General features: G+C 42.5%; 1 protein-coding gene across 1 annotated transcript in view; it reads right to left on the reverse strand.

Annotated features, from left to right (window-relative positions):
- ADAMTS12 (ADAM metallopeptidase with thrombospondin type 1 motif 12) overlaps positions 1–21788 on the reverse strand; it is a 307828-nt gene that overhangs the window by 135322 nt on the left and 150718 nt on the right. The window contains exons 4-7 of the mRNA XM_074952423.1: positions 19397–19590; positions 7635–7718; positions 4206–4330; positions 346–495 (exon numbers count right to left, since the gene is read on the reverse strand). Coding sequence (XP_074808524.1) covers positions 346–495; positions 4206–4330; positions 7635–7718; positions 19397–19590 — 553 coding nt within the window. The remainder of the gene's footprint in view (positions 1–345; positions 496–4205; positions 4331–7634; positions 7719–19396; positions 19591–21788) is intronic.

Raw genomic sequence — 21788 nt, forward strand, 5'->3', positions numbered from 1 at the left:
GTCTAAAACCACATGCATTGGGGTACCAAAAACGACTATGACTGTCAGGAAGAGAGCTAGAGCTGGTCAGGAGGGTTCCATCTGAATGATTTTTTGACAGAAAATGCAGTTTCTGCAAAACTGAAATTTTCCACATGATAATTTTGATTTGCCAATTTTGTTTCAATAGTCCATTGTTACAACCAAAAAGAAAAAAAAGAATCAAAGAGCTATGGTCTGTGCTACACCAGATGATCACAATGGTCCCTTTTGGCCTTGGAATTTACAAGGGAAATACAATTTTAAGATAAATGTAAAACATTGCATTAGACTGGGCTAGACTCTGCATTCTACATCCAACTGTACCTGTGTCCAAGCTCATGTGCAATAGTGAATGCCAAAGGCAGCCCAGAATCTTCATTAATATTACAGCTCCGGTGAGGTTGGCACATACCAGATAGATGAGACAAACCTAAGGTTTCACAAGGACGATTCATGCCAGCACAGATGTCCTTTCTGTAAACACAGTGAAGACTTGTAGGTAAGAGAGTTTAAAACTGCATGTAATGCTGCTTACAATGGATAGTAAATCTCCATATCATCATATATTTGTTGTCAATCTGAATTTTCAGCAAAAGACGGTATGTCTAACACTTATACCACTACGTACGACTTATTCTTTATTAGTCAATATTTATATTGTGGTCATGCCCAAATATCCCAGTCAGGATTGGGGCCCACTTGTGGCAGGCACTGTACCAATAAAGAAAAAGAGACGTCCCTGTGCTGAAGGCCTCACAATCTCAGGACACAGACAAAAGGCAAGGGATGGGGATACAACAGACATGCAAATGAATATGGTAAAGAATCGGCATTGCTTAATTAGTTACATGGATTGTAGTTGTTTGTTTGCTTTTTAATTGGGGATACAACTAGGGAGGAAGAGAGTAGGAAAAGGAAAGAAGGGGAAGAAAAACAGCTGCAGTTTGTCATATGTGTAGCTATGCTCATCAGGCTGGGATTTGTAGGATTTGCAGAGTCGATTCTTAAGGAGGGAGCTGAAGGAGGATAAAGTAGTGGCTGTTCAGTTTTTAATCACAAAGTTTTTCCAAGGCAGGCAGCATCAGACAGCACATTGGTGTGTGAGAAGCTGACTGGTGGTAGCCAAGGCAGGAAATGCCAGCAGAGTGAAGGTGAGGGTTGTCGTCATTTTAAGTTGCTAGATCACCTTGGCAGCAGGAAGCTAAATTATAAAGGGACTTGAATGTAAAGACTTGATTGATTGGAAATTACACCAGTTTTTCCAGGCAAGCGGTGTGCCAATCCTTGCTCTTGGCTCCAAAAATTCAGCTATTGTGGAGCAGAGTTTTCCATTTGATGCCGAGGAAAAGATAGAATGTGCACATCTGAGATTCAGAACAGTGAAGGTAAATCTTCCTTCCCTGCTCATTTTCCACATCCTTAAGATCTTCTGCACTAATCGGTTTGGATAGAGTTCCTCCCGACTAACAGATGAAGACTGCATAACTAAGTCCTTTGATTATATTATTCTCTCTCCCTTTATGGGTTTGTCTACCCTGGAGCTGTAAGGTGCAAATGATGAGGGGGTAGCCACTCTGAGTACAATTCCATCTGAGATTTTAGGTATGTACTTAGGCAGCTAGCGCCTCCCACCGCTCACACCAACACAGGTAAACTTCTATTTTTAGCACACTTGGTCCAATTAAGCTAGCATGAGTATATCTACTCCAACTGGAAATTATACCTTCCAGCTCCAGTTTAGGCACACCCTAAATGGAAGTGAGCATGGGGTGATTATGAAGGGAGTATTATCCCAGTCTCTTCTTCGAGAAGGACAATACCTTATTTTTTGCAATACATGGCAGGGATTTTTAACCTTTTGGAAATGCAGGAGAGTATGACAACTGAATAATAAAGGTGCAGGGAATACTCTATGGAATACTGTCTCTTGTAGCATCCAGGATCCACTTATCCATTTACTCTAGGCCCATGCAATGAAGAAATCTTTAAATCTTCCGCCTATGATGGCATTCTGTGCACGGCTCTGTGCCTCTATTCGACATTGGTGAGGCCTCATCTGGAGTACTGTGTCCAGTTTTGGGCCCCACACTACAAGAAGGATGTGAAAAAATTGGAAAGAGTCCAGCGGAGGGCAACAAAAATGATTAGGGGATTGGAACACATGACTTATGAGGAGAGGCTGAGGGAACTGGGATTGTTTAGTCTGCGGAAGAGAAGAATGAGGGGGGATTTGATAGCTGCTTTCAACTACCTGAAAGGGGGTTCCAAAGAGGATGGCTCTAGACTGTTCTCAGTGGTAGCAGATGACAGAACAAGGAGTAATGGTCTCAAGTTGCAGTGGGGGAGGTTTAGGCTGGATATTAGGAAAAACTTTTTCACTAGGAGGGTGGTGAAACACTGGAATGCGTTACCTAGGGAGGTGGTGGAATCTCCTTCCTTAGATATTTTTAAGGTCAGGCTTGACAAAGCCCTGGCTGGGATGATTTAGTTGGGGATTGGTCCTGCTTGGAGCAGGGGGTTGGACTAGATGACCTCCTGAGGTCCCTTCCAACCCTGATAGTCTATGATTCTATGATCTTCATGGTGATTATTTGAAGTTTGAGGGGTTCATCCCTGGTAAAGCATCACAGGAAGAGTCATTTTCTTCTAACACTGAACAGGGATTTTTATTAGAATAAGGTAAAGAGTGGTTTCAGAATAGCAGCGGTGTTAGTCTGTATTCGCAAAAAGAAAAGGAGTACTTGTGGCACCTTAGAGACTAACAAATTTATTTGAGCATAAGCTTTTGTGAGCTACAGCTCACTTCATCGGAGGCATTCAGTGGTAAAGAGTGTGATCCCTAAAGCTACTCTCTCATTGCTCCACTGTAGGCTTTCTGTTTAGAATTTTTCCCAGGCCTCTAATTGCCTGGATTCCTGTTTAGTTTTAGGGAAAAGGTGTTCACATAAGCTCATTAATCTGCCCAAGACAATTTCACCTGGAGCACAGCTCAGGGCCCACAGGTGGTTGGCAACTGATGTGGTGTTACAGAGGCAGCAGCAAGCCACAATAAAAATATTAATGGAAGGCAAATTTCAAAGCCACATACAAATATTTATGCAGCAACTGAACTTTTAAATCACGTGTGAGAATTTGTGCCATAAGCGTTTGTGTGCTTATCCAACTGAAACAATACCACAGGCCTTCTCTGACCAATTGCAACTGAGTAATCCAGCTCAAATAGTGAATACACACAGGTAACCAATTGAGAAATATTTTATCATCTTTATGAACTGTGAAAACAAAATCGTTGAATACTTTTGAACGACAAATATATTTGAGGCAATCATGATCTTCTGATGGATATTCAGCAATACAGAGAAAGAGACGAAATCTGTCAGACCCAATAACTATCCTGTGAATTATTTGCACAACTATAGTGGCCCACTGGAAATGTCTGCTTACCCCTCTTTCTATACATAATGGCTGAGACCCACCACTATGAAATATGAATGAAAAGATATCAAGACATTTTCGCACGTTTACAACCATTTAGCTAGAAGTCTGAAAGTAAACTGTATTACTCGAACAACAAGATATTCTGCTATCGTGAAGTGTAGTTATTTGTTATTGTAGAGTTTTGTAATTAGGGGGCTGCTGATCTACAGGCTGGGCTTTTGGCCCTAATATTTTTTCCTTGAGAAAATAACTGATTGAAGCCATCAACAAGAGATGGGCCCAAAGTGAATCTTAATCTCAGCCTTCCCAAGCACCGATGTTTGAGGACGTTTACATTTGGATCTGATTACAGATCTGAATTTCCTGGCTGTGACCCATGTCTAATAAAACACCTACAGATACGAATAAAACATTATATAGGCTTTGCAATCAGATGTAAGCAACCCTCTACAAGGTACAGTGGGTCAGTTTTGACACCTTCCAGCCTTAACAGTGTACTTTTATGTAACCGCTCATAAACTCCACCTGTACTAGCATCTGATATGCTCATCAAACAAAGTTATTTTTGTACTAAAACTGTCCTTCAGAAATTACATGTATTCATCAGGAACAACAGTATATGGGAAGTGTCTATGTGCTGGCGGTGGGGTAGGGGGGAACCAAAAGGAGGCTATAAGCATGTTCTCAGTGAAAGAAATATTAATAAAATAATATTTGGAAGCTTCTCTCCAGGGTTGTGACCATACCTAGTTAGAAGTACAGCTACATCATGATGTATTGGGTTGACATCATTTTTGGGATTGATGCTTTTCTGCCATTTGCAGAAGCTGGCTAATGTCTTATCTGCATGATGAACTATTTTCAAGCCTTGCTAAAGGAAAAAAAAGAAGAAAATATTATTACAAAGACTGCATTGTATTGCTAGAGCACAGCAGCAACATTAATTATCAGGCTCACTAAAGTCATTGCCCAAAGCTAGAAACATTAGGAGCAACGACAGTTATCTGCCTAATATCCTAAGTATTAAGTTAAAACTGTGTCATTTTTGCAGCTAGTGTAACTAGAGAAAAAGTACATCAAAGGAGGAAATTAGCATTTTTGGGAAGAAGCCTTCATAAAATGAAACTAACAACTGCATTTTTCAAACAACAATATTTTATTTTACTCTTGGAAACTAGTATTCTTCCTGACACAAAGATTAAGATTAATTTGCAAGTAATTTGGAGAAAGCTACCTTCCATCATGTTTATCACCTTTAATGCAACATGAACAATCTCATGATGAGGTAACATTTTATGCTTTCATGGATACATTTCCTTCACTTCATTTTTTTAAAAGCTGAAAAAGATGTACAACAGTCGTCTTATGATCAGAGAGAACAAACACAGGTTGAAGAAGAAAAAACATATTTTGCAGTGCAAAATAAGCTCTAGCAAAAACATATTTCCCTCTTCCTTGGTTTTGCCACAGAGCCCTGGTCTACACGACGGGGTTAAGTCGAATTTAGCTGCATTAGGTCGATTTAAAAATGACTGCGTCCACACAACCAACCCCGTTCCGTGGACCTAAAGGGCTCTTAAACTCAACTTCTGTATTCCTCCCCGACGAGGGGAGTAGCGCTAAAATTGACCTTGCTGGGTCGAATTTGGGTTAGTGCAGACGAGTTTGCATCAAGGAGAAACACACATAACTGTCACACCGTAGCCTGGCCAGTCATGAAACTGGTTTTCAAAGCCTCTCGGATGCACAGCGTGCCTTGCTGTGCTCTTCTAATCGCCTTATTGTCTGGCTGCTCAAAATTGGATATCAGGCAATTTGCCTCAACTTCCCACCCCGCCATAAATGTCTCCCGTTGCATAAACGTCTCCTGGTTGCGCGGAGGTCTGGTCAACAGCGCCAGTGAGCTTTTAAACGTTCAAAGGCACATTCTACCACCATTCTGCACTTGCTCAGCCTATAGTTGAACTGCTCCTTACTACTGTCCAGGCTTCATGAGCCATGGGAGCAAGAGGTAGGCATGACCGTGCGGTGCTGCCGGCTGGGAGAGCAGCCTGAGGCAGAAGCCTCCAGCTCGCAGGAGAGCAGAGTTGCGGTGGAGAAGTGCACCATGCCTTGGAGGTTGCTAGGAGCTGGGCAGGGAAGACGTTCCCAGAACCCCTGGCCAAGCTACATGTCCGATGAGGACGGCTACCAGTCCTACTGCACTGTGTGTCGCAGAGTTGCAGGACAGCAGAGTTGCAGCGGAAGCGGAGGAGCCGTACACCATGGACGAGGATGGCTAGCAGTCCTACTGCACCGTCTGCTGTGAAGGCACCCAGGAACTGCTGCTGTGTAGCAGTGCCAGCTGCTGCAGGTGCTTCTGTGTCAAATGCTTGGAGGTCCTGGTAGGGCAAGGTACCTTGGCCAAGGCAAAAGAGCAAGAGCCCTGGAGCTGTTACATGTGTCAACCACAGAAGTGCTATGGGGTGTTACAGCGCCGACCGGACTGGAATGTACGGCTGCAAGACTTCTTCACCAGTGACAAGGGACAGGAATATGAGGCATCTAAAATCTAAAAAGGCCCGCACATTTCCCAGAGTCACTACCCTTGATAACAGAATGTCAATGATTGCATTAGCTACTTGGATCACAGCAGTCCCCACAGTAGACTTGCCCACAACAGCAGCGGTGACGGTGAGCTGAGCGGGCTCCATGTTGCCGTGCTTTGGTGACTGCATGGGGAACCCAGGAAAAAAGGTGCGAAACGATTGTCTGCCATTGCTTTCATGGAGGGAGGGGCAACTGACAACATGTACCCATAACCACCCACAACAATGTTTTTGCCCCATCAGGCATTGGAAGCTTAACCCAGAAATCCAATGGGCAGCGGAGACTGTGGGAACTGTGGGATAGGTACCCACAGTGCACTGCTCTGTAAGTCAATGCTAGCCATGGTAGTGAGGAAGCACTCCGCCGACTTAATGCGCTTAGTGTGGACATACACAATCGACTGTATAAAATAGAATTCTAAAAATTGACTTCTCTAAAATCAACCTAATTTCGTAGTGTAGACATACCCTTACTCTGCTCACTCCTAGTATATTATTATTTAGGGTAAAGTTTTCCAAAGCACTGAAGTGCCATAAGCACCTACATTCCTTTTTCAAAGGTGCATTAGGCATTTAGGGGCCTAAGTCTCATTGAAAGTCAATGAGTACTTAAACTCCCAAGTGTTTAAGTCAGTTTTGAAAATGGGCTTTAGGTGCTTTTGAAAATTTTACCTTTGATAACCTTACCCATCGGGTTAGCTGGATAAATTAGCCTCCTATTTTGAAAATTATTTCACCTGTGCAGGCACTAGCTCTCATGTGGAGACCAACTGACTTCAACAGCCCAGGACTCCACCTGGTTTAGGATTAGGACCTTTGATCATAAGTCCCTTTGAACAGAGACCTTATTTTAAGGCTATATCCATAGAAAGCCTTGCACAATTATAGTGCTATGAAAATAACCATTAAAGTTACAATAATCGGCATTCATTTAGGGGTGGTTACAGCATTTATGAGACATGGAACATGCAATCACCTCTGTGTGGTTAGTTCACAACAATGAACATTTTATCAGCCACTGTTTCTCTGAGTTTTGAAAAGGAGCTTATGGGGAAAATAACCTGTCTTGCAGGCATACAATAGTAGATTGGCTTCTTCAGAAAGGTCCACAGGCAGCTGCACTTGCTTTATGAATATGCTATGCGATTAGACAGGGGATGGTTCATTTGAGAATCCTGTACATTTGAATCTCTGCTCCGCAGCAAGCCTCCTCAATCTTTGAAAGTCCTCTTCTGGTGCTGAAGAGTTTTCCCCTCACACACAATTATCCTAATGTTTGAACATTTTAACTAAATTTCCTTTTGGAAGTTTATGCACAAACACCTGCAGTTATGACCTAACCAATGTGCCATTTAGAGCAGCAGTTAGCTTTAAAACAGCTGTGCCAGAGTTAATAGATTAAAATGTTTTGCTCATTTCACTCCTCTGTTAAACAAGCAACCCTTCCCCCCTCCCGCCCCCCACACACACAGTGGATGCACTCATTACTCTCTTTAATGGTAATCTAAATACCCTACCAAAATCTCTCTTCAGTGCACTGCATGCCCAACTTTCTTCACTGTAATCTTGGGAGAAACAAAATCTCACCTCTTCCTCTTCAAGAAGAATAAGGCGGACGAGCACGATGTGGATTGCATTGCCAATGCTTGGATCATGGAACAATCCTGTGACCTGTGTCAGAGCCAGGAGGTAAGAAATTAATTGATTCCTCTACAGCAAGACAGAACTTTAGAGAGGAAATATACAGGTTATTTCAAGCAGAGTGCCCTCTCTGTTTTTTTCCCCTCCTACATGTTATTGATAGAAGGTTCACTTTACATTCTGAAATGCAATAACTGTGATGAACTACTTCAGCAATTAACAGAAGTTAAGATGTTATGCAGCAAAATTTACAATCCATTAAAAATTACTTTAAGTTAATTTTTCTCATATAGGGTCCAATCCACTATTGTGTAGTCGTTTACATCAGTGCAAGACAGGTGTAAAACACTGCCAGTGCACAATAGTAGCATTTTATATCCACTTTGTACTGGTGGGAATGACTACCAAAGGTTCAGGGCAACAGCGAATGAGGCATTAATTGTTGGGTTCTGTAGAAACTCCATTAGGATTCGGCTGGCCAAAGGAAAAAGAGGAAGTCAATACTAGGCAAATAGAAGCAAGGTGAAAAATATATACAGTAGTATCATCAGCGTAAAAGTGGAAACTAAGGGTTTGTCTTCACTACTGGCTAAATCGACACTGCTGCGATTGATGCAGTGGGCATTGATTTAGTGAGTCTAGTGAAGACAGAATAAGTTGATGGCAGAGCGCTCTCCCATCGACTTTAGCACTCCACCTTCCCAAAAGGAGGAAGCTATGTCGACAGGAAAGCAGATTAGACACTGCTGTAAGTCGATCTAAGCTGCTTTGACTTAAGTTACGTAACTTAACTGAAAAAGAAAAGGAGTACTTGTGGCACCTTAGAGACTAACAAATTTATTTTGTTTGTCTCTACGGTGCCACAAGTACTCCTTTTCTTTTTGTGGATACAGACTAATACAGCTGCTACTCTGTAACTTAACGAACATAACTTAGATTGCCTTACCTCATTAGTGTAGAGCAGACCTGAGACTAAAGATAAAATGACAGAGGGAGCAGTTAGACTAAAAAATAGCAAAGGGCCCAGCATTGAACTCCAAGTCCTCATGCCCCAAATGGTGGTGTCAGTATGTGTATGATTAGACAGGCTGCTTCTCAAGAGCATTACTAGTAAAAGGAAGAGATGGGGGGAGGGGGCAGTAGGAACAGAGCTGACACTTAAGCCTGGTCTATACCTAAAATTTAGGCTGACCTTGCTAGGTCACTCAGGGGTCCTGAGCATCATAGTTAGATTGACCTAAGCCCCAGCATAGATGTGGCTAAATCAATGGAGGAATTCTTCTGTCAACCTAGCTACCGCTGGTTGGGGAGATGGATTATCTGCATAGATCATAAAACCCTTCCATCAGTCTAGGAAGTGTATACACTGCAGTGCTGTAGTATATGTCCTTAGTCACAATAATCTGCCAGAGGAAGTCATTTTCCTCCTCAGCCAGGAAGGATTGCATCTGTTGTTTGAAAAGAGCTTCATTGTGAGTACAAAAATTGATCAGTTACATTGGGCTCTGTAAACAGTAACTCCAAAACAATACAGTATTGATGGCTACAAAATGAAACAGAATTTCAAGACTTTTGTGTGAATCCATTGCAGATGTGTCCCATTAGTGCAAATTATATAATCAAAAACCTAGGAGACATCTGAATTGCATTAGCTGAATACCATAGGATGGAAAAAAATATATTGTGCTGGCTCTTAATTCTTCAGAAATCTCTCAGCTGAAAGATAATTGCACTCCTTAGCAGCTGCCAAAAAAGGCTGTTCCTAGTGGGGGCTGGTTAGTCTAACAAAGTCTCAGTCACACAAAGGACTATTGAATTAAGATGTACTTATGGGTTTTTTTAAGTGCATGTCAGATTTTTTCTTGGGCTATTAATACAGTACATAAATATTACATTTACAGTACATAAATATTAGTGAAATAAAGGATTTTACATAAGAACGGCCATACTGCGTCAGACCAAAGTCATCTAGCCCCGTATCCTGTCTTCTGACAGTGGCCAATGCCAAATGTCCCATAGGGAACGAACAGAACAGGTAATCATCAAGTGATCCACCCCCTGTTGCCCATTCCTAGCTTCTGACAAACAGAGGCTAGGGACACCATCCCTGTCTATCCTGGCTAATAGTCATTGATGGACCTATCTTCCATGAATTTATCTAGTTCTTTTTTTAATCCTGTTATAGTCTTGGCCTTCACAGCATCCTCTGGCAACGAGTTCCAAAGGTTGACTATGCACTGTGTGAAAAAAACACTTCCTTTTGTTTGTTTTAAACCTGCTGCCTATTAATTTCATTTGGTGATCCCTAGTTATGTTATGAGAAGGAGTAAACAACACTTCCTTATTTACTTTCTCCACACCAGTCATGATTTTATAGACCTCTATCATATCCCCCCTAAGTCATCTCTTTTCCAAGGTGAAAAGTCCCAGTCTTATTAATATCTCCTCTCATGGCAGCTGTACCATACCCCTAATCATTTTTGTTGCCCTTTTCTGAAAGTTTTCCAATTCCAGTATATCTTTTTCAAGATGGGGTGACCACATCTGCACGCACTATTCAAGATGTGGGAGTCTCATGGCTATATATAGACACAATATGATATTTTCTGTCTTATTATCAATCCCTTTCTTAATGATTCCCAACATTCTGTTTGCTTTTTTGACTGCCTCTGCACATTGAGTGGATGTTTTCAGAGAACTATCCATAAGGACTCCAAGATCTCTTTCTTGAATGGTAACAGCCAAATTAGACACCATCATTTTATATGTATAGTTGGGATTATGTTTTCCAATGTGCATCACTTTGCATTTATCAACACTGAATTTCATCCGCCATTTTGTTGCCCAGTCACCCAGTTTTGAGAGATCCTTTTGTTGCTCTTTGCAGTCTGCCTGGGACTTAACTATCTTGAGCAATTTTGCATCATCTGCAAATTTTGCCACCTCACTGTTTACCCCCTTTCCCAGATCATTTATGAATATATTGAATAGGGCTGGGCCCAGTACAGACCCCTGGGGGACACCAGTATTTACCTCTCTCCATTCTGAAAACTGACCACTTATTCCTACCCTTTGTTTCCTATCTTTTAACCAGTTACCATGAGAGCTCTTATCCCATGACAGTTTACTTTGCTTAAGAGCCTTTGGTGAGGGACCTTGTCAAAGGCTTTCTGAAAATCTAAGTACACTATACCCACTGGATCCCTCTTGTCCACATGCTTGTTGACCCCCTCAAAGGATTCTAGTAGATTGGTGAGGCATGATTTCCCTTTACAAAAACCTTGAACATAATTTGTTGGGGGAAAAGTCATCTATTTGTCTGGCAATTTTGTTCTTTACTATACTGTAGTTTCAACCGGTTTGCCCGGTACTGAAGTCAGGCTTACCGGCCTGTAATTGCCAGGATCACCTCTGAAGCCCTTTTTAAAAATTGGCGTCACATTAGCTATACTCCAGTCATTTGGTACAGAAGCTGATTTAAATGATAAGTTACAGACTACAGTCAGTAGTTCTGCAATTTGAGTTCCTTCAGAACTCTTGGGTGAATACCATTTGGTCCTGGGGACTTATTACTGTTTAATTTATCAATTTGTTCCAAAACCTCCTCTAATGACACCTCAATCTGGGACAGTTCCTCAGATTGGTCACCTAAAAAGAATGGCTCAGGTTTGGGAATCTCCCTCACATCCTCAGCCATGAAGACCGATGCAAAGAATTCATTTAGTTTCTCCGCAATTGCCCTTTTAGGCCTTCCTAATTATATTTTTATACTTCATTTGTCAGAGTTTATGCTCCTTTCTATTTTCCTCACGAGGATTTAACTTCCACTTTCTAAAGGATGCCTTTTTTGCCTCTTTTAATTTGTTGTTTAGCCACGGTGGCACTTTTTTGGTTCTCTTACTGTGTCCTATGTACCGACTCCATAGGCTGGAGCACCCACAGCAAAAAAAATTGTGGGTGCTGAGCACCCACTGGCAGCCCCATTACCAGAACCTCTTCCTCCCCCCCAGCGCCTCCTGCCCATCAGCGGGCCCCACTGATCAGCACCTCCTCCTCCCTCCCAGCACCTGTCGTGGATCAGTTGTTTCACAGTGTCAGGACAGGAGGTGTGGGGGGGGAGGGGGTGGAACTGGGCAGGAAAGGGGTGGGACAGGAAGAAGCAGGGAGGGGATGGGACCTGGGCAAAGCCAGGGAGAACATCCCCATGCAGCTTAGAAACTTGCGCCTATGTATTATGTTCTTTAAATTTGGGGTATACATTTAAGATGAGCCTCTATTATGGGGTCTTTAAAAAATTTCCATGCAGCTTGCAGGGATTTCACTTTTGGCGCTGTACCTTTTAATTTCTGTTTAACTAACCTCATTTTGGTGTAGTTCCCCTTTCTGAAATTAAACGTTACAGTGTTGGGCTGCTGTGGTATTTTCCCCGCCACAGGGATGTTAAATTTAATTATATTATGGTCACTATTACCAAGTGCTGCAGCTAGATTCACCTCTTGGACCAGATCGTGTGCTCCACTCAGGACTAAATCAAGAATTGCCTCTCCTCTTGTGAGTTCCAGGACTAGCTACTCCAAGAAGCAGTCATTTTAGGTGTCAAGAAACTTTATCTCTGCATCGTGTCCTGAGGTGACATGTACCCAGTCAATATGGGGATAGTTGAAATCCTCCATTATTATTGAATTTATTTTAATAGCCTCTCTAATCTCCCTGAGCATTTCACAGTCACTATCACCATCCTGGTCAGGTGGTCAGCAATATCTCTCTACTGCAATATTCTTATCATTAGAGCATGGAATTACTATCCATAGGGATTCTATGGTACAGTTTGGTTCATTTAATATTTTTATTTCATTTGATTCTACGCTTTCTTTCACATATAGTGCCACTCCCCCACCAGCACAACCTGTTCTGTCCTTCTGATTTTGAAGGGGACGAAGGCAAGATTTGATGATTTATTCAAAGTATTATTGTAATTAGAAATCACAACCTCAGCTCCTTCACCCCAGCTTTGAGAGAATCCAGAATCAAACCCTAGATCCAGATTTTGCAATTGGCTGCTGCTGCTGCTATAATAGACCAAACCAAAATGTTGGATCTAAATAACTCTGAAATCTGGATCTGATCTGACTTTAGAGGCCCAGTCTAGCTTTATCTTCCTCCCAAACTCCTTTTTCTAACAATTACTAAGGTTCCCATCGACACTGATGAAAGTAGGACATGAACATCTGATGACAGAATTGGACACTGGGAAGCATCTTCATTAAGAACCGAAATTAAAATAGAAGTTTCAGACATAGGCCAGGTCTACGATAGAAAATTAGGTCAGTTTAATTACATCGGTCGGGGTGTGAAAAACCCAAACCCCAGAGCTACATTATGAAGCCAACCTGAATCCTCATGTAGACAGCACTAGGCAGACAGAAAAATTCTCTGGTGACTTATCTACCACTTCTTGTGGAGGTGGATTACCTTTGCCAGTGGGAGAACCCTTCCAGCGGGTGTAGGTAGTATCTACACCGAATGCTACAGTGGAGCAGCTGTGCCGCTGTAGCATTTTAAATGTAGACAAGCCCTAAGAGAGAACTTGTACCTTGCTTACAAGGAACAGAAGCATAGGTCTTTTCTCACGTCTCATCCCTAACTATGGGCTACACCAGTTTCTATATATTGGCTGCCCCACTGTGCAGGAATGATGTGATGACTTTGGAGCTGTTCTATATTAATTCAGGAACAATAAATGTTCTGTTGGTCTGACTGTTGTAAGGGGATACTGTCTACAAGGGGTTAATTCAAGCAGGCGCTGGTTGCACTGTGTAGGAAAGACGACAACAGCTTCAGATAGCTACCATTTAGTTACACTTGGGAGACAATACTAGACATTCACTTTGATAGCCCACTTCTTGTCCCCTACTGAACTCAATGGACCAGTTTGTCAAGGCAGGAGGGGTCCCAGGTTGTAATAGGGTGGCCAAAGAGGAAAAAGTGTGAAAAATCAGGGTAAAGCCCCGAATGTCAGGACTGTCCCTATAAAATCAGGACATCTAATCACTCAAGGCTGTAAACACTGGAGAACCAAAATGCCAGGAAAGCAAGACAAATGGCTTCTGAGGGGATAAAAAGGGACTTATCAAGGGAGGGATTGCTGGGAGTTGGTGATGAGAAGTGGTTCTCATAGATCCTAGAAGTCAGAGGTCTGGAGCAGAGGGACCTCTGCCAAGGGCTGGCAAACCTCTAGGTAAGCTAGGTATGTATTTAAGAGAGTTTAAAACAATATGAGGCCTTTTTATAATGCTTTGCTGAGTTCCTACTGTTAAAGTTTAAAAAACACTTTGTTTTAAGAAAGCTGCCTGGTCACAGTTGCCCAGAGGGAGACGTGCAGGTGCCAAACCCAGTTGGGCCTGGGACATGCTGGTAGCCAAGATGCAATAGCTTGGGGACTGAGTGAATTGTGGGATTCCACCTTCAGAAAGGTAAAGGAGCAAGGCCTAACACCTGAGGGGATGCGCTCAGAGAGAAAGGGGTCCTGTAACTGGCACATAATATGGGTAATTTCTTTGGACTCTGAAACACCAGTGATGAACAACCCCAGTTTTCCTTCCTCAAATGCTGTATAATATGCTATTTACTCCTATGGCTACTACCTAAATATAGTTCAGTAGAAAAGGAAAGGATGCAATGAAACTGAAGTCTCATAACTTCATACATATCTATCATTCACATTAATATTATCAGTAAAAACACACCTACAAATGAAACTAAAGGCCAGATTCTGTTACTCCCACTCATAATGAGTAGCACCTTACTCCTCAAGTTGTCTCACTGAAATGAATGGAACTAACTGTAACAATAGTATGAGTAAGGGTATCTGTCCCTATCCTTGTAAATCTAAAATGAAAGGTCAGGAAATGCAAAAAAGTTCTTCTACATAGAGTGCTTCTGCCGACGTGCAAGGGTGAAATTGTGGAAAAGCGGCATCACTTGCCCCACAACCTCAGCCGTGCAGAACACAATGCCATCCACAGCCTCAGAAACAACTCTGACATCATAATCAAAAAGGCTGACAAAGGAGGTGCTGTTGTCATCATGAATAGGTCGGAATATGAACAAGAGGCTGCTCAGCAGCTCTCCAACACCACTTTCTACAAGCCATTACCCTCTGATCCCACTGAGAGTTACCAAAAGAAACTACAGCATTTGCTCAAGAAACTCCCTGAAAAAGCACAAGATCAAATCCGCACAGACACGCCCCTGAAACCCCGACCTGGGATATTCTATCTACTACCCAAGATCCATAAACCTGGAAATCCTGGGCGCCCCATCATCTCAGGCATTGGCACCCTGACAGCAGGATTGTCTGGCTATGTAGACAGGCCCTATGCTACCAGCACTCCCAGGCCCTCCTCAGGCCCTACGCTACCAGCACTCCCAGCTACCTTTGAGACACCACTGACTTCCTGAGGAAACTACAATCCATCGGTGATCTTCCTGATAACACCATCCTGGCCACTATGGATGTAGAAGCCCTCTACACCAACATTCCACACAAAGATGGACTACAAGCCGTCAAGAACACTATCCCCAATAATGTCACAGCTAACCTGGTGGCTGAACTTTGTGACTTTGTCCTTACCCATAACTATTTTACATTTGGGGACAATGTACATCTTCAAATCAGCGGCACTGCTGTGGGTACGCGCATGGCCCCACAGTATGCCAACATTTTTATGGCTGACTTAGAACAACGCTTCCTCAGCTCTCGTCCCCTAATGCCCCTACTCTGCTTGTGCTATATTGATGACATCTTCATCATCTGGACCCCTGGAAAAGAAGCCCTTGAGGAATTCCACCATGATTTCAACAATTTCCATCCCGCCATCAACCTCAGCCTGGTCCAGTCCACACAAGAGATCCACTTCCTGAACACTACAGTGCTAATAAACAATGGTCACATAAACACCACCCTATACGGGAAACCTACTGACCGCTATTGCTCCCTACATGCCTCCAGCTTTCACCCTGACCACACCACATGATCCATTGTCTACAGCCAAGCTCTGCGATACAACCGCATTTGCTCCAACCCCTCAGACAGAGACAAACACCTACAAGATCTCTATCAAGCATTCTTAGAGCTACAATACCCACCTGCGGAAGTGAAGAAACAGATTGATAGAGCCAGAAGAGTTCCCAGAAGTCACCTACTACAGGACAGGCCTAACAAAGAAAATAACAGAACGCCACTAGCCATCACCTTCAGCCCCCAACTAAAACCTCTCCAGCGCATCATCAAGGATCTACAACCTATCCTGAAGGACGACCCATCACTCTCACAAATCTTGGGAGACAGGCCAGTCCTTGCCCACAGACAGCCCCCCAACCTGAAGCAAATACTCACCAGCAACCACACAACAGAACTACTAACCCAGGAACCTATCCTTGCAACAAAGCCCATTGCCAACTGTGTCCACATATCTATTCAGGGGACACCATCACAGGGCCTAATAACATCAGCCACACTATCAGAGGCTCGTTCACCTGCACATCTACCAATGTGATATATGCCATCATGTGCCAGCAATGCCCCTCTGCCATGTACATTGGTCAAACTGGACAGTCTCTACGTAAAAGAATAAATGGACACAAATCAGAGGTCAAGAATTATAACATTCATAAACCAGTTGGAACACACTTCAATCTCTCTGGTCACTCAATTTCTGATCTCAAAGTGACTATCCTTCCACAAAAAAACTTCGAAAACAGACTCTAACGAGAGACTGCTGAATTGGAATTAATTTGAAAATTGGATACAATTAACTTAGGCTTGAATAGAGACTGGGAATGGTTGATTCATTATAAAAAGTAACCTCTTTCCCCCCCACTGTTCCTCAGACGTTCTTGTTAAACCCTGGATTTGTGCTGGAAATGGCCCACCTTGATTATCATACACATTGTAAGGAGAGTGATTACTTTAGATAAGCTATTACCAGCAGGAGAGTGGGGTGGGGGGAGAGAAAACCTTTTGTAGTGATAAACATCCATTTTTTCGTGGTCTGTGTGTATAAAAACATCTTCTGTATTTTCCACAGTATGCGTCCGATGAAGTGAGCTGTAGCTCACAAAAGCTTATGCTCAAATAAATTGGTTAGTCTCTAAGGTGCCACAAGTACTCCTTTTCTTTTTTCATATTAACATACTGATTATTAAAGTTCACATGTACCACTTTAGCCACAGCACTGCTGGATTTAGCTGTGAGAAAGCAGCAAGCTATACAATCACTTGGACCAGCAAGCATATGTTATAAGATCCTGTGCTTTACTTTGTGTTTTATTGTATAGGTTTTAAATCCTACTACATTGTAGCTTCAGGAGTAGACTGGCTGGAACTGGCTGCCTCTCTGCTGACATAAGAAGATAATACCATAGGAGGTTCATGTCCAGAAGGTTTCCTTGACAATTATAAGGGCTAGAAACTCCCCCCCCCCCCGCAAGGGAAAACTTAAATGCAGTAGACACTGAATCAGTCAGGGGGTCAGATTAATACATCGAGGGGGATGGATCTGGGAGTCTGATAGCTGTGGTTTTGTTTATACATTGAGTGAGTGGAGAAGGAGGGAGAAGATAATCTCAAATGGCTAAACAAGGTCAATGCCTAAAGATCCGCAGATGATATTGTAATATTGGCAGACCAAGTGCCAGCTTATGCCAAGGACCCAGGCCTCTCTGAACACTGACAAATACATGGGTGGAAACCAGCTTGGCTCATCTATGGGTTAGTATAGTTAAAACAGATATTAGTGATATAAGAATATGTTTAGTGTCCAGACTTTGTGGAATGCTTGTAGGATGCTGCATGTATTAATTTTACATATAATGTCTGTATCCCATAGCATAAAGTTACATTGAGTGTTTGCACTGTAAACCTGTCAGTCATTGTGCAACTCACCAAACAGGAAAAGAAACATTGATTAAGGTAAAGTGCACATCCTGCGCACAGGATGGCCCTTTGAAGGCAAATGAGGCATCGTGTGACATCCAAGGGCAGAAACCTTGTTGATTGCAGTCCTTAGTCCCTCCATGAAGGGGAGGCATGCGAATGAACTCATCCCATCAGCTTGGATTCTGAGGTGAAGGGGAGAAAAATCCCTGACAAGGAGGAACTAGGATCTTTATACTGTCTGGACTCTGAGGGGTAAAGATGCCTAAACATAAGCAAGAGACTTGGCATGGATCAGCCCTAAAGGACATGTAGAGCTGCTTATTATAGAAGCTTATTTTACCTTTTTAAATGTAAGACTGTAACTCATGTGTGTATGTTTCCTGTTTTAACCTTGTGAATAACTCATTTCTTAGTTAATAAATCTTTAGTTAGTTTATTACAGGATTGGCTACAGGCTTCGTCTTTGGCTTGAGATCTGAGTGCAAATGACATGGGGTAAGTGACTGGTCCTTTGGGAATGGGAGTAACTTGAACATTGTTTTGATTTTTGGTGTAAAGTGCCCATCCATCACATAGTCCAGCTTGCCTGGGTGGCAAGATGGACTGGAGTGCCGACGGGTCTGTCTGTGACTCCATGGTATAACTGTTATAGCGTTAGAGGAGTTCACACTCATTAGTGGGTTGGTGAAATCTAATTATAGAACATACCACCAGGGCTTTTGCCCTGCTTTTTGACAGTCTCCCCCAAGATTGGCACTCATGGTTGTGAGCTACTTCAGACAGCGTGACAAATATCACAAGAAATTATAACTTTTAAGTTATTACATTTTGAAATTTGCTCATTTGGGGATTTATTTGAACTGAGACACATTTTACATTTTTAAATTTAGATTTCGTTATATGTGGGAAAAAGCACAATTTGTCTGAAAAAAAATTAATTGTCCACTTTAAAACCAGAAGTGACAGAGGAGGAAAACATATCTGAAAATCAGCCCCAGTAATACAAGCCTCTACAATACAACTGATTGAACCATTTCCTCTGAGTGTAAAACCCACATGATAATTGTTTTGACTGAGTCTTAATAAAAGCTAGTAAAACTGCACAAAATCTCTACACTACACCACTTTCACAATATCAGCAGTGTGAATCAGGAGTAACTCCATTTCTCTCAACAGGGGTTCACCAGTGTAAATGAGATCAGAATCAGACCAAATATCTAAGAAATTGATCAACAAGCACCGGGACACACCAAGATTTTTATTTTTTAGATAAGGGAATTATGTCTAACTGAACAGGGAAATCCCTGAAAATTTTCCTCCCCGCTCATACACAGACGGGGAAGTGAATCCATACCATTGATAGTCCACAGCTCTCATGTTCTGCTGCATCTAACTGCTCTGTCACATTATGTTAATACTGCTGCCTAGGAACACCAACAATCAGTAGATTGGAGAAGGTGCATGAGATTCGGAACTGGTAATTTCAGTGGAATGAAAGGTCCTGTGTAGTGCACATACAGAGCTATATCATATGGATGTCGTGATTTAGCACTGTGGCCAGAAATCACTCTGACTTAAAACCTGTAGAGGAAAAGCCCATTCTGCACGAAATAACAGAGAAGGACTTTAGACAAACACATATAAAAATTATTCCACTTCTTTAAATGACAGACCGTTATGACTGTTTTCATGGTGATTAACAATGTAATCAAGTTTGCTTATATTTATATAATTTATCTAACTGAAAAATAATTAAATACATCACATACCATATTTATTATAGTGAGGATGTAGGATTCCACATTGTCACTTCCATGATATTCAATCATCTTACTGTCTGCAACAACCAGCGTCTCCACCCATCGTTCCTTGCTGACAGAACGCCGAGAAATCGTTTTGGCTGCCCTGTGATTTCCTTCCCACCTCTCCCTCCGATGCTCTTGTTTGAAAAAACTGAAGGTATCTGGAATGTTAAAGGGCATTGATTTCATTTTACATGGAGATATTTTCATTGTGTTTCAAGGTCACTTTACATTTTAAGTGTCTCGTTGTAATACTTACAGAGAAGTCGGAGCTCTACAGATTGGATTAAAATAAAATGGATCCAAACTTTACCAAAAAGTCAGGAGTGTTTGGATCCCAGGTATTGATTGTGCCCATCATAGGGCTAGAGGCCAGCTGCAAAGTTTGGATCTGGGTATCAACCTTCCCAACATTCAAGAGATTTTGAGGTCTGTCATTTTGTTTCAAGGCCATCTCTAATTACAGCAGTTCTTGCTATAAAATAAAGGGCTTATTCTCCCTATAACATATATGCTCAATTCCTATCAGAGTGGCAAGTTGGATCCAGTCCTTCAGGGGCACGTGGTCTGTCCTGTGCATGAACAGGCTGGGAAAGATTCCCAGATAGAACAGGGGATGGATCACTTGATGATTACCTGTTCTGTTCATTCCCTCTGGGGCACTTGGCATTGGCCACTGTCAGAAGACAGGATACTGGGCTAGATGGACCTTTGGTCTGACCCAGTATGGCCATTCTTATGTTCTGAGCAATGAAACTGCTTCACCAGCAGATGGCACCTATACTCCAGTGGGGCATAATAGCCGCTACCTACCACAGCTGTCAATTAGAGACAAGGCAAGTATTTAAGTGAGGCAATATCTTTTATTGGACGAACTTCTGTTGCTGAAAGAGTCAGACTTTCAAGCTACACAGAGCTCTTGCTTTCGAGCTATACTGAAGAGCTTTGTGTAGCTCAAAAGCTTGTCCCTTTCACCAACTGAAGTTGGCCCAATAAAAGATATTACCTCGCCTAACTTGTCTCGCTAATATCCTGGGACCAACATGGCTACGACACCATACAATCAGCTGTCAGTGTAACCTGTCTGATTGATGGATGAGGAGCTCTGCGCTGCAGCTATAGCTCTGTGATCTTTGCTTCTTGCTCGCTCAGGGAAGTTTTTTTCCCCCCTTTTCTCTTTAGTGTTGCAACAGTTTAAATCATGGCAGCTTCTCCTGACTGACTTCTAGCTTTGAAAGCCAGAGCTGCCTTAGCAGGGAAATGATCTGTGGGGGAGTTGTGAGATACCCAGGTGGCAGTGACTGGCACAGGGCACAGTAGAATGCCTTTGTGGTGGTCATAACCTCCTAGAAATGCATATTATTCATATATTAGTAGTAGTACTAGACAGAGCTCCAGTCATGGCCTAGGACCCCATTATACTAGGCACTGTACAAACACAGAACAAAAAAGATGATCCCTACCCCAAAGAGTTTACAGTCTACCGTGTTTATCCCAACACCAGCCTCCAAGCATTACTGGGACATGCCGACCACACCTCCAATTCACCTGGTCACACCTACTTTGGGTGAATGCCTCTGGCTGTGCCTCACACCACTTGGGTTCAGAGACTACAAGCTACAAGACTACGAAGACACAAGACATTCGATCTGTGTCCTGCACAGGAACAGTGAGGGGGGAGAGATGGGACTCTTCACACTCTCTTCTTTCCCGAAAACCTGCACAGGGTCAGGCAGAATGTAGCCAGATGTGTTCCCATGACTATAACACATCCGGATCTTCTGACTATTCATTGTATGGATACAGTACATCTTTGCAACATACAATGGTTTATATTATGTTTCATGGTATAGCTAGATGCATAAGCTTCTTTAAAGAAAGCAAAGGCATGCAAGAACAATTCTGCACTAAACCAGAGTGTTGGTCTGTGTCCTTTTTTGCTCAGAACCATGCTCTGAGGTCAATATGAAAGCTGACTAGTAACACAAGTAGTAAAAACAACAAGGAGTCTGTGTGGCACCTGTCAGCATAGGTAATCCAGCATAGGTAATCCAACATATATACAATCCATTGCTATATCCTTCACCTCATGAGATTTTTTTCCTTGATTTTTCTTTCTCAAAAATACATTAGGTCCTATGGGTTTGGGTGGTCTGTGTGTACGGGGAGACTTTGACAAATCAGTAAAGTGCCTGAAACCATTATGGCTTATTGCTAAAAGCAGCCAAGTCAGCAGGCTGCAAATTGGCCATTCAGCATTCTCAGTTTGACCAAGGCAGGAGGGGAGGGGGTTCTGGGTGCCACAGAAAAGGGCAGCTTGACCCCATGTCCTTCCTGATAAGAATTGTGTTGAAGTTGC

The sequence above is a fragment of the Natator depressus genome, chromosome 5 (genome assembly GCF_965152275.1).
Source record: "Natator depressus isolate rNatDep1 chromosome 5, rNatDep2.hap1, whole genome shotgun sequence".
Lineage (NCBI taxonomy): Eukaryota > Metazoa > Chordata > Testudines > Cheloniidae > Natator > Natator depressus.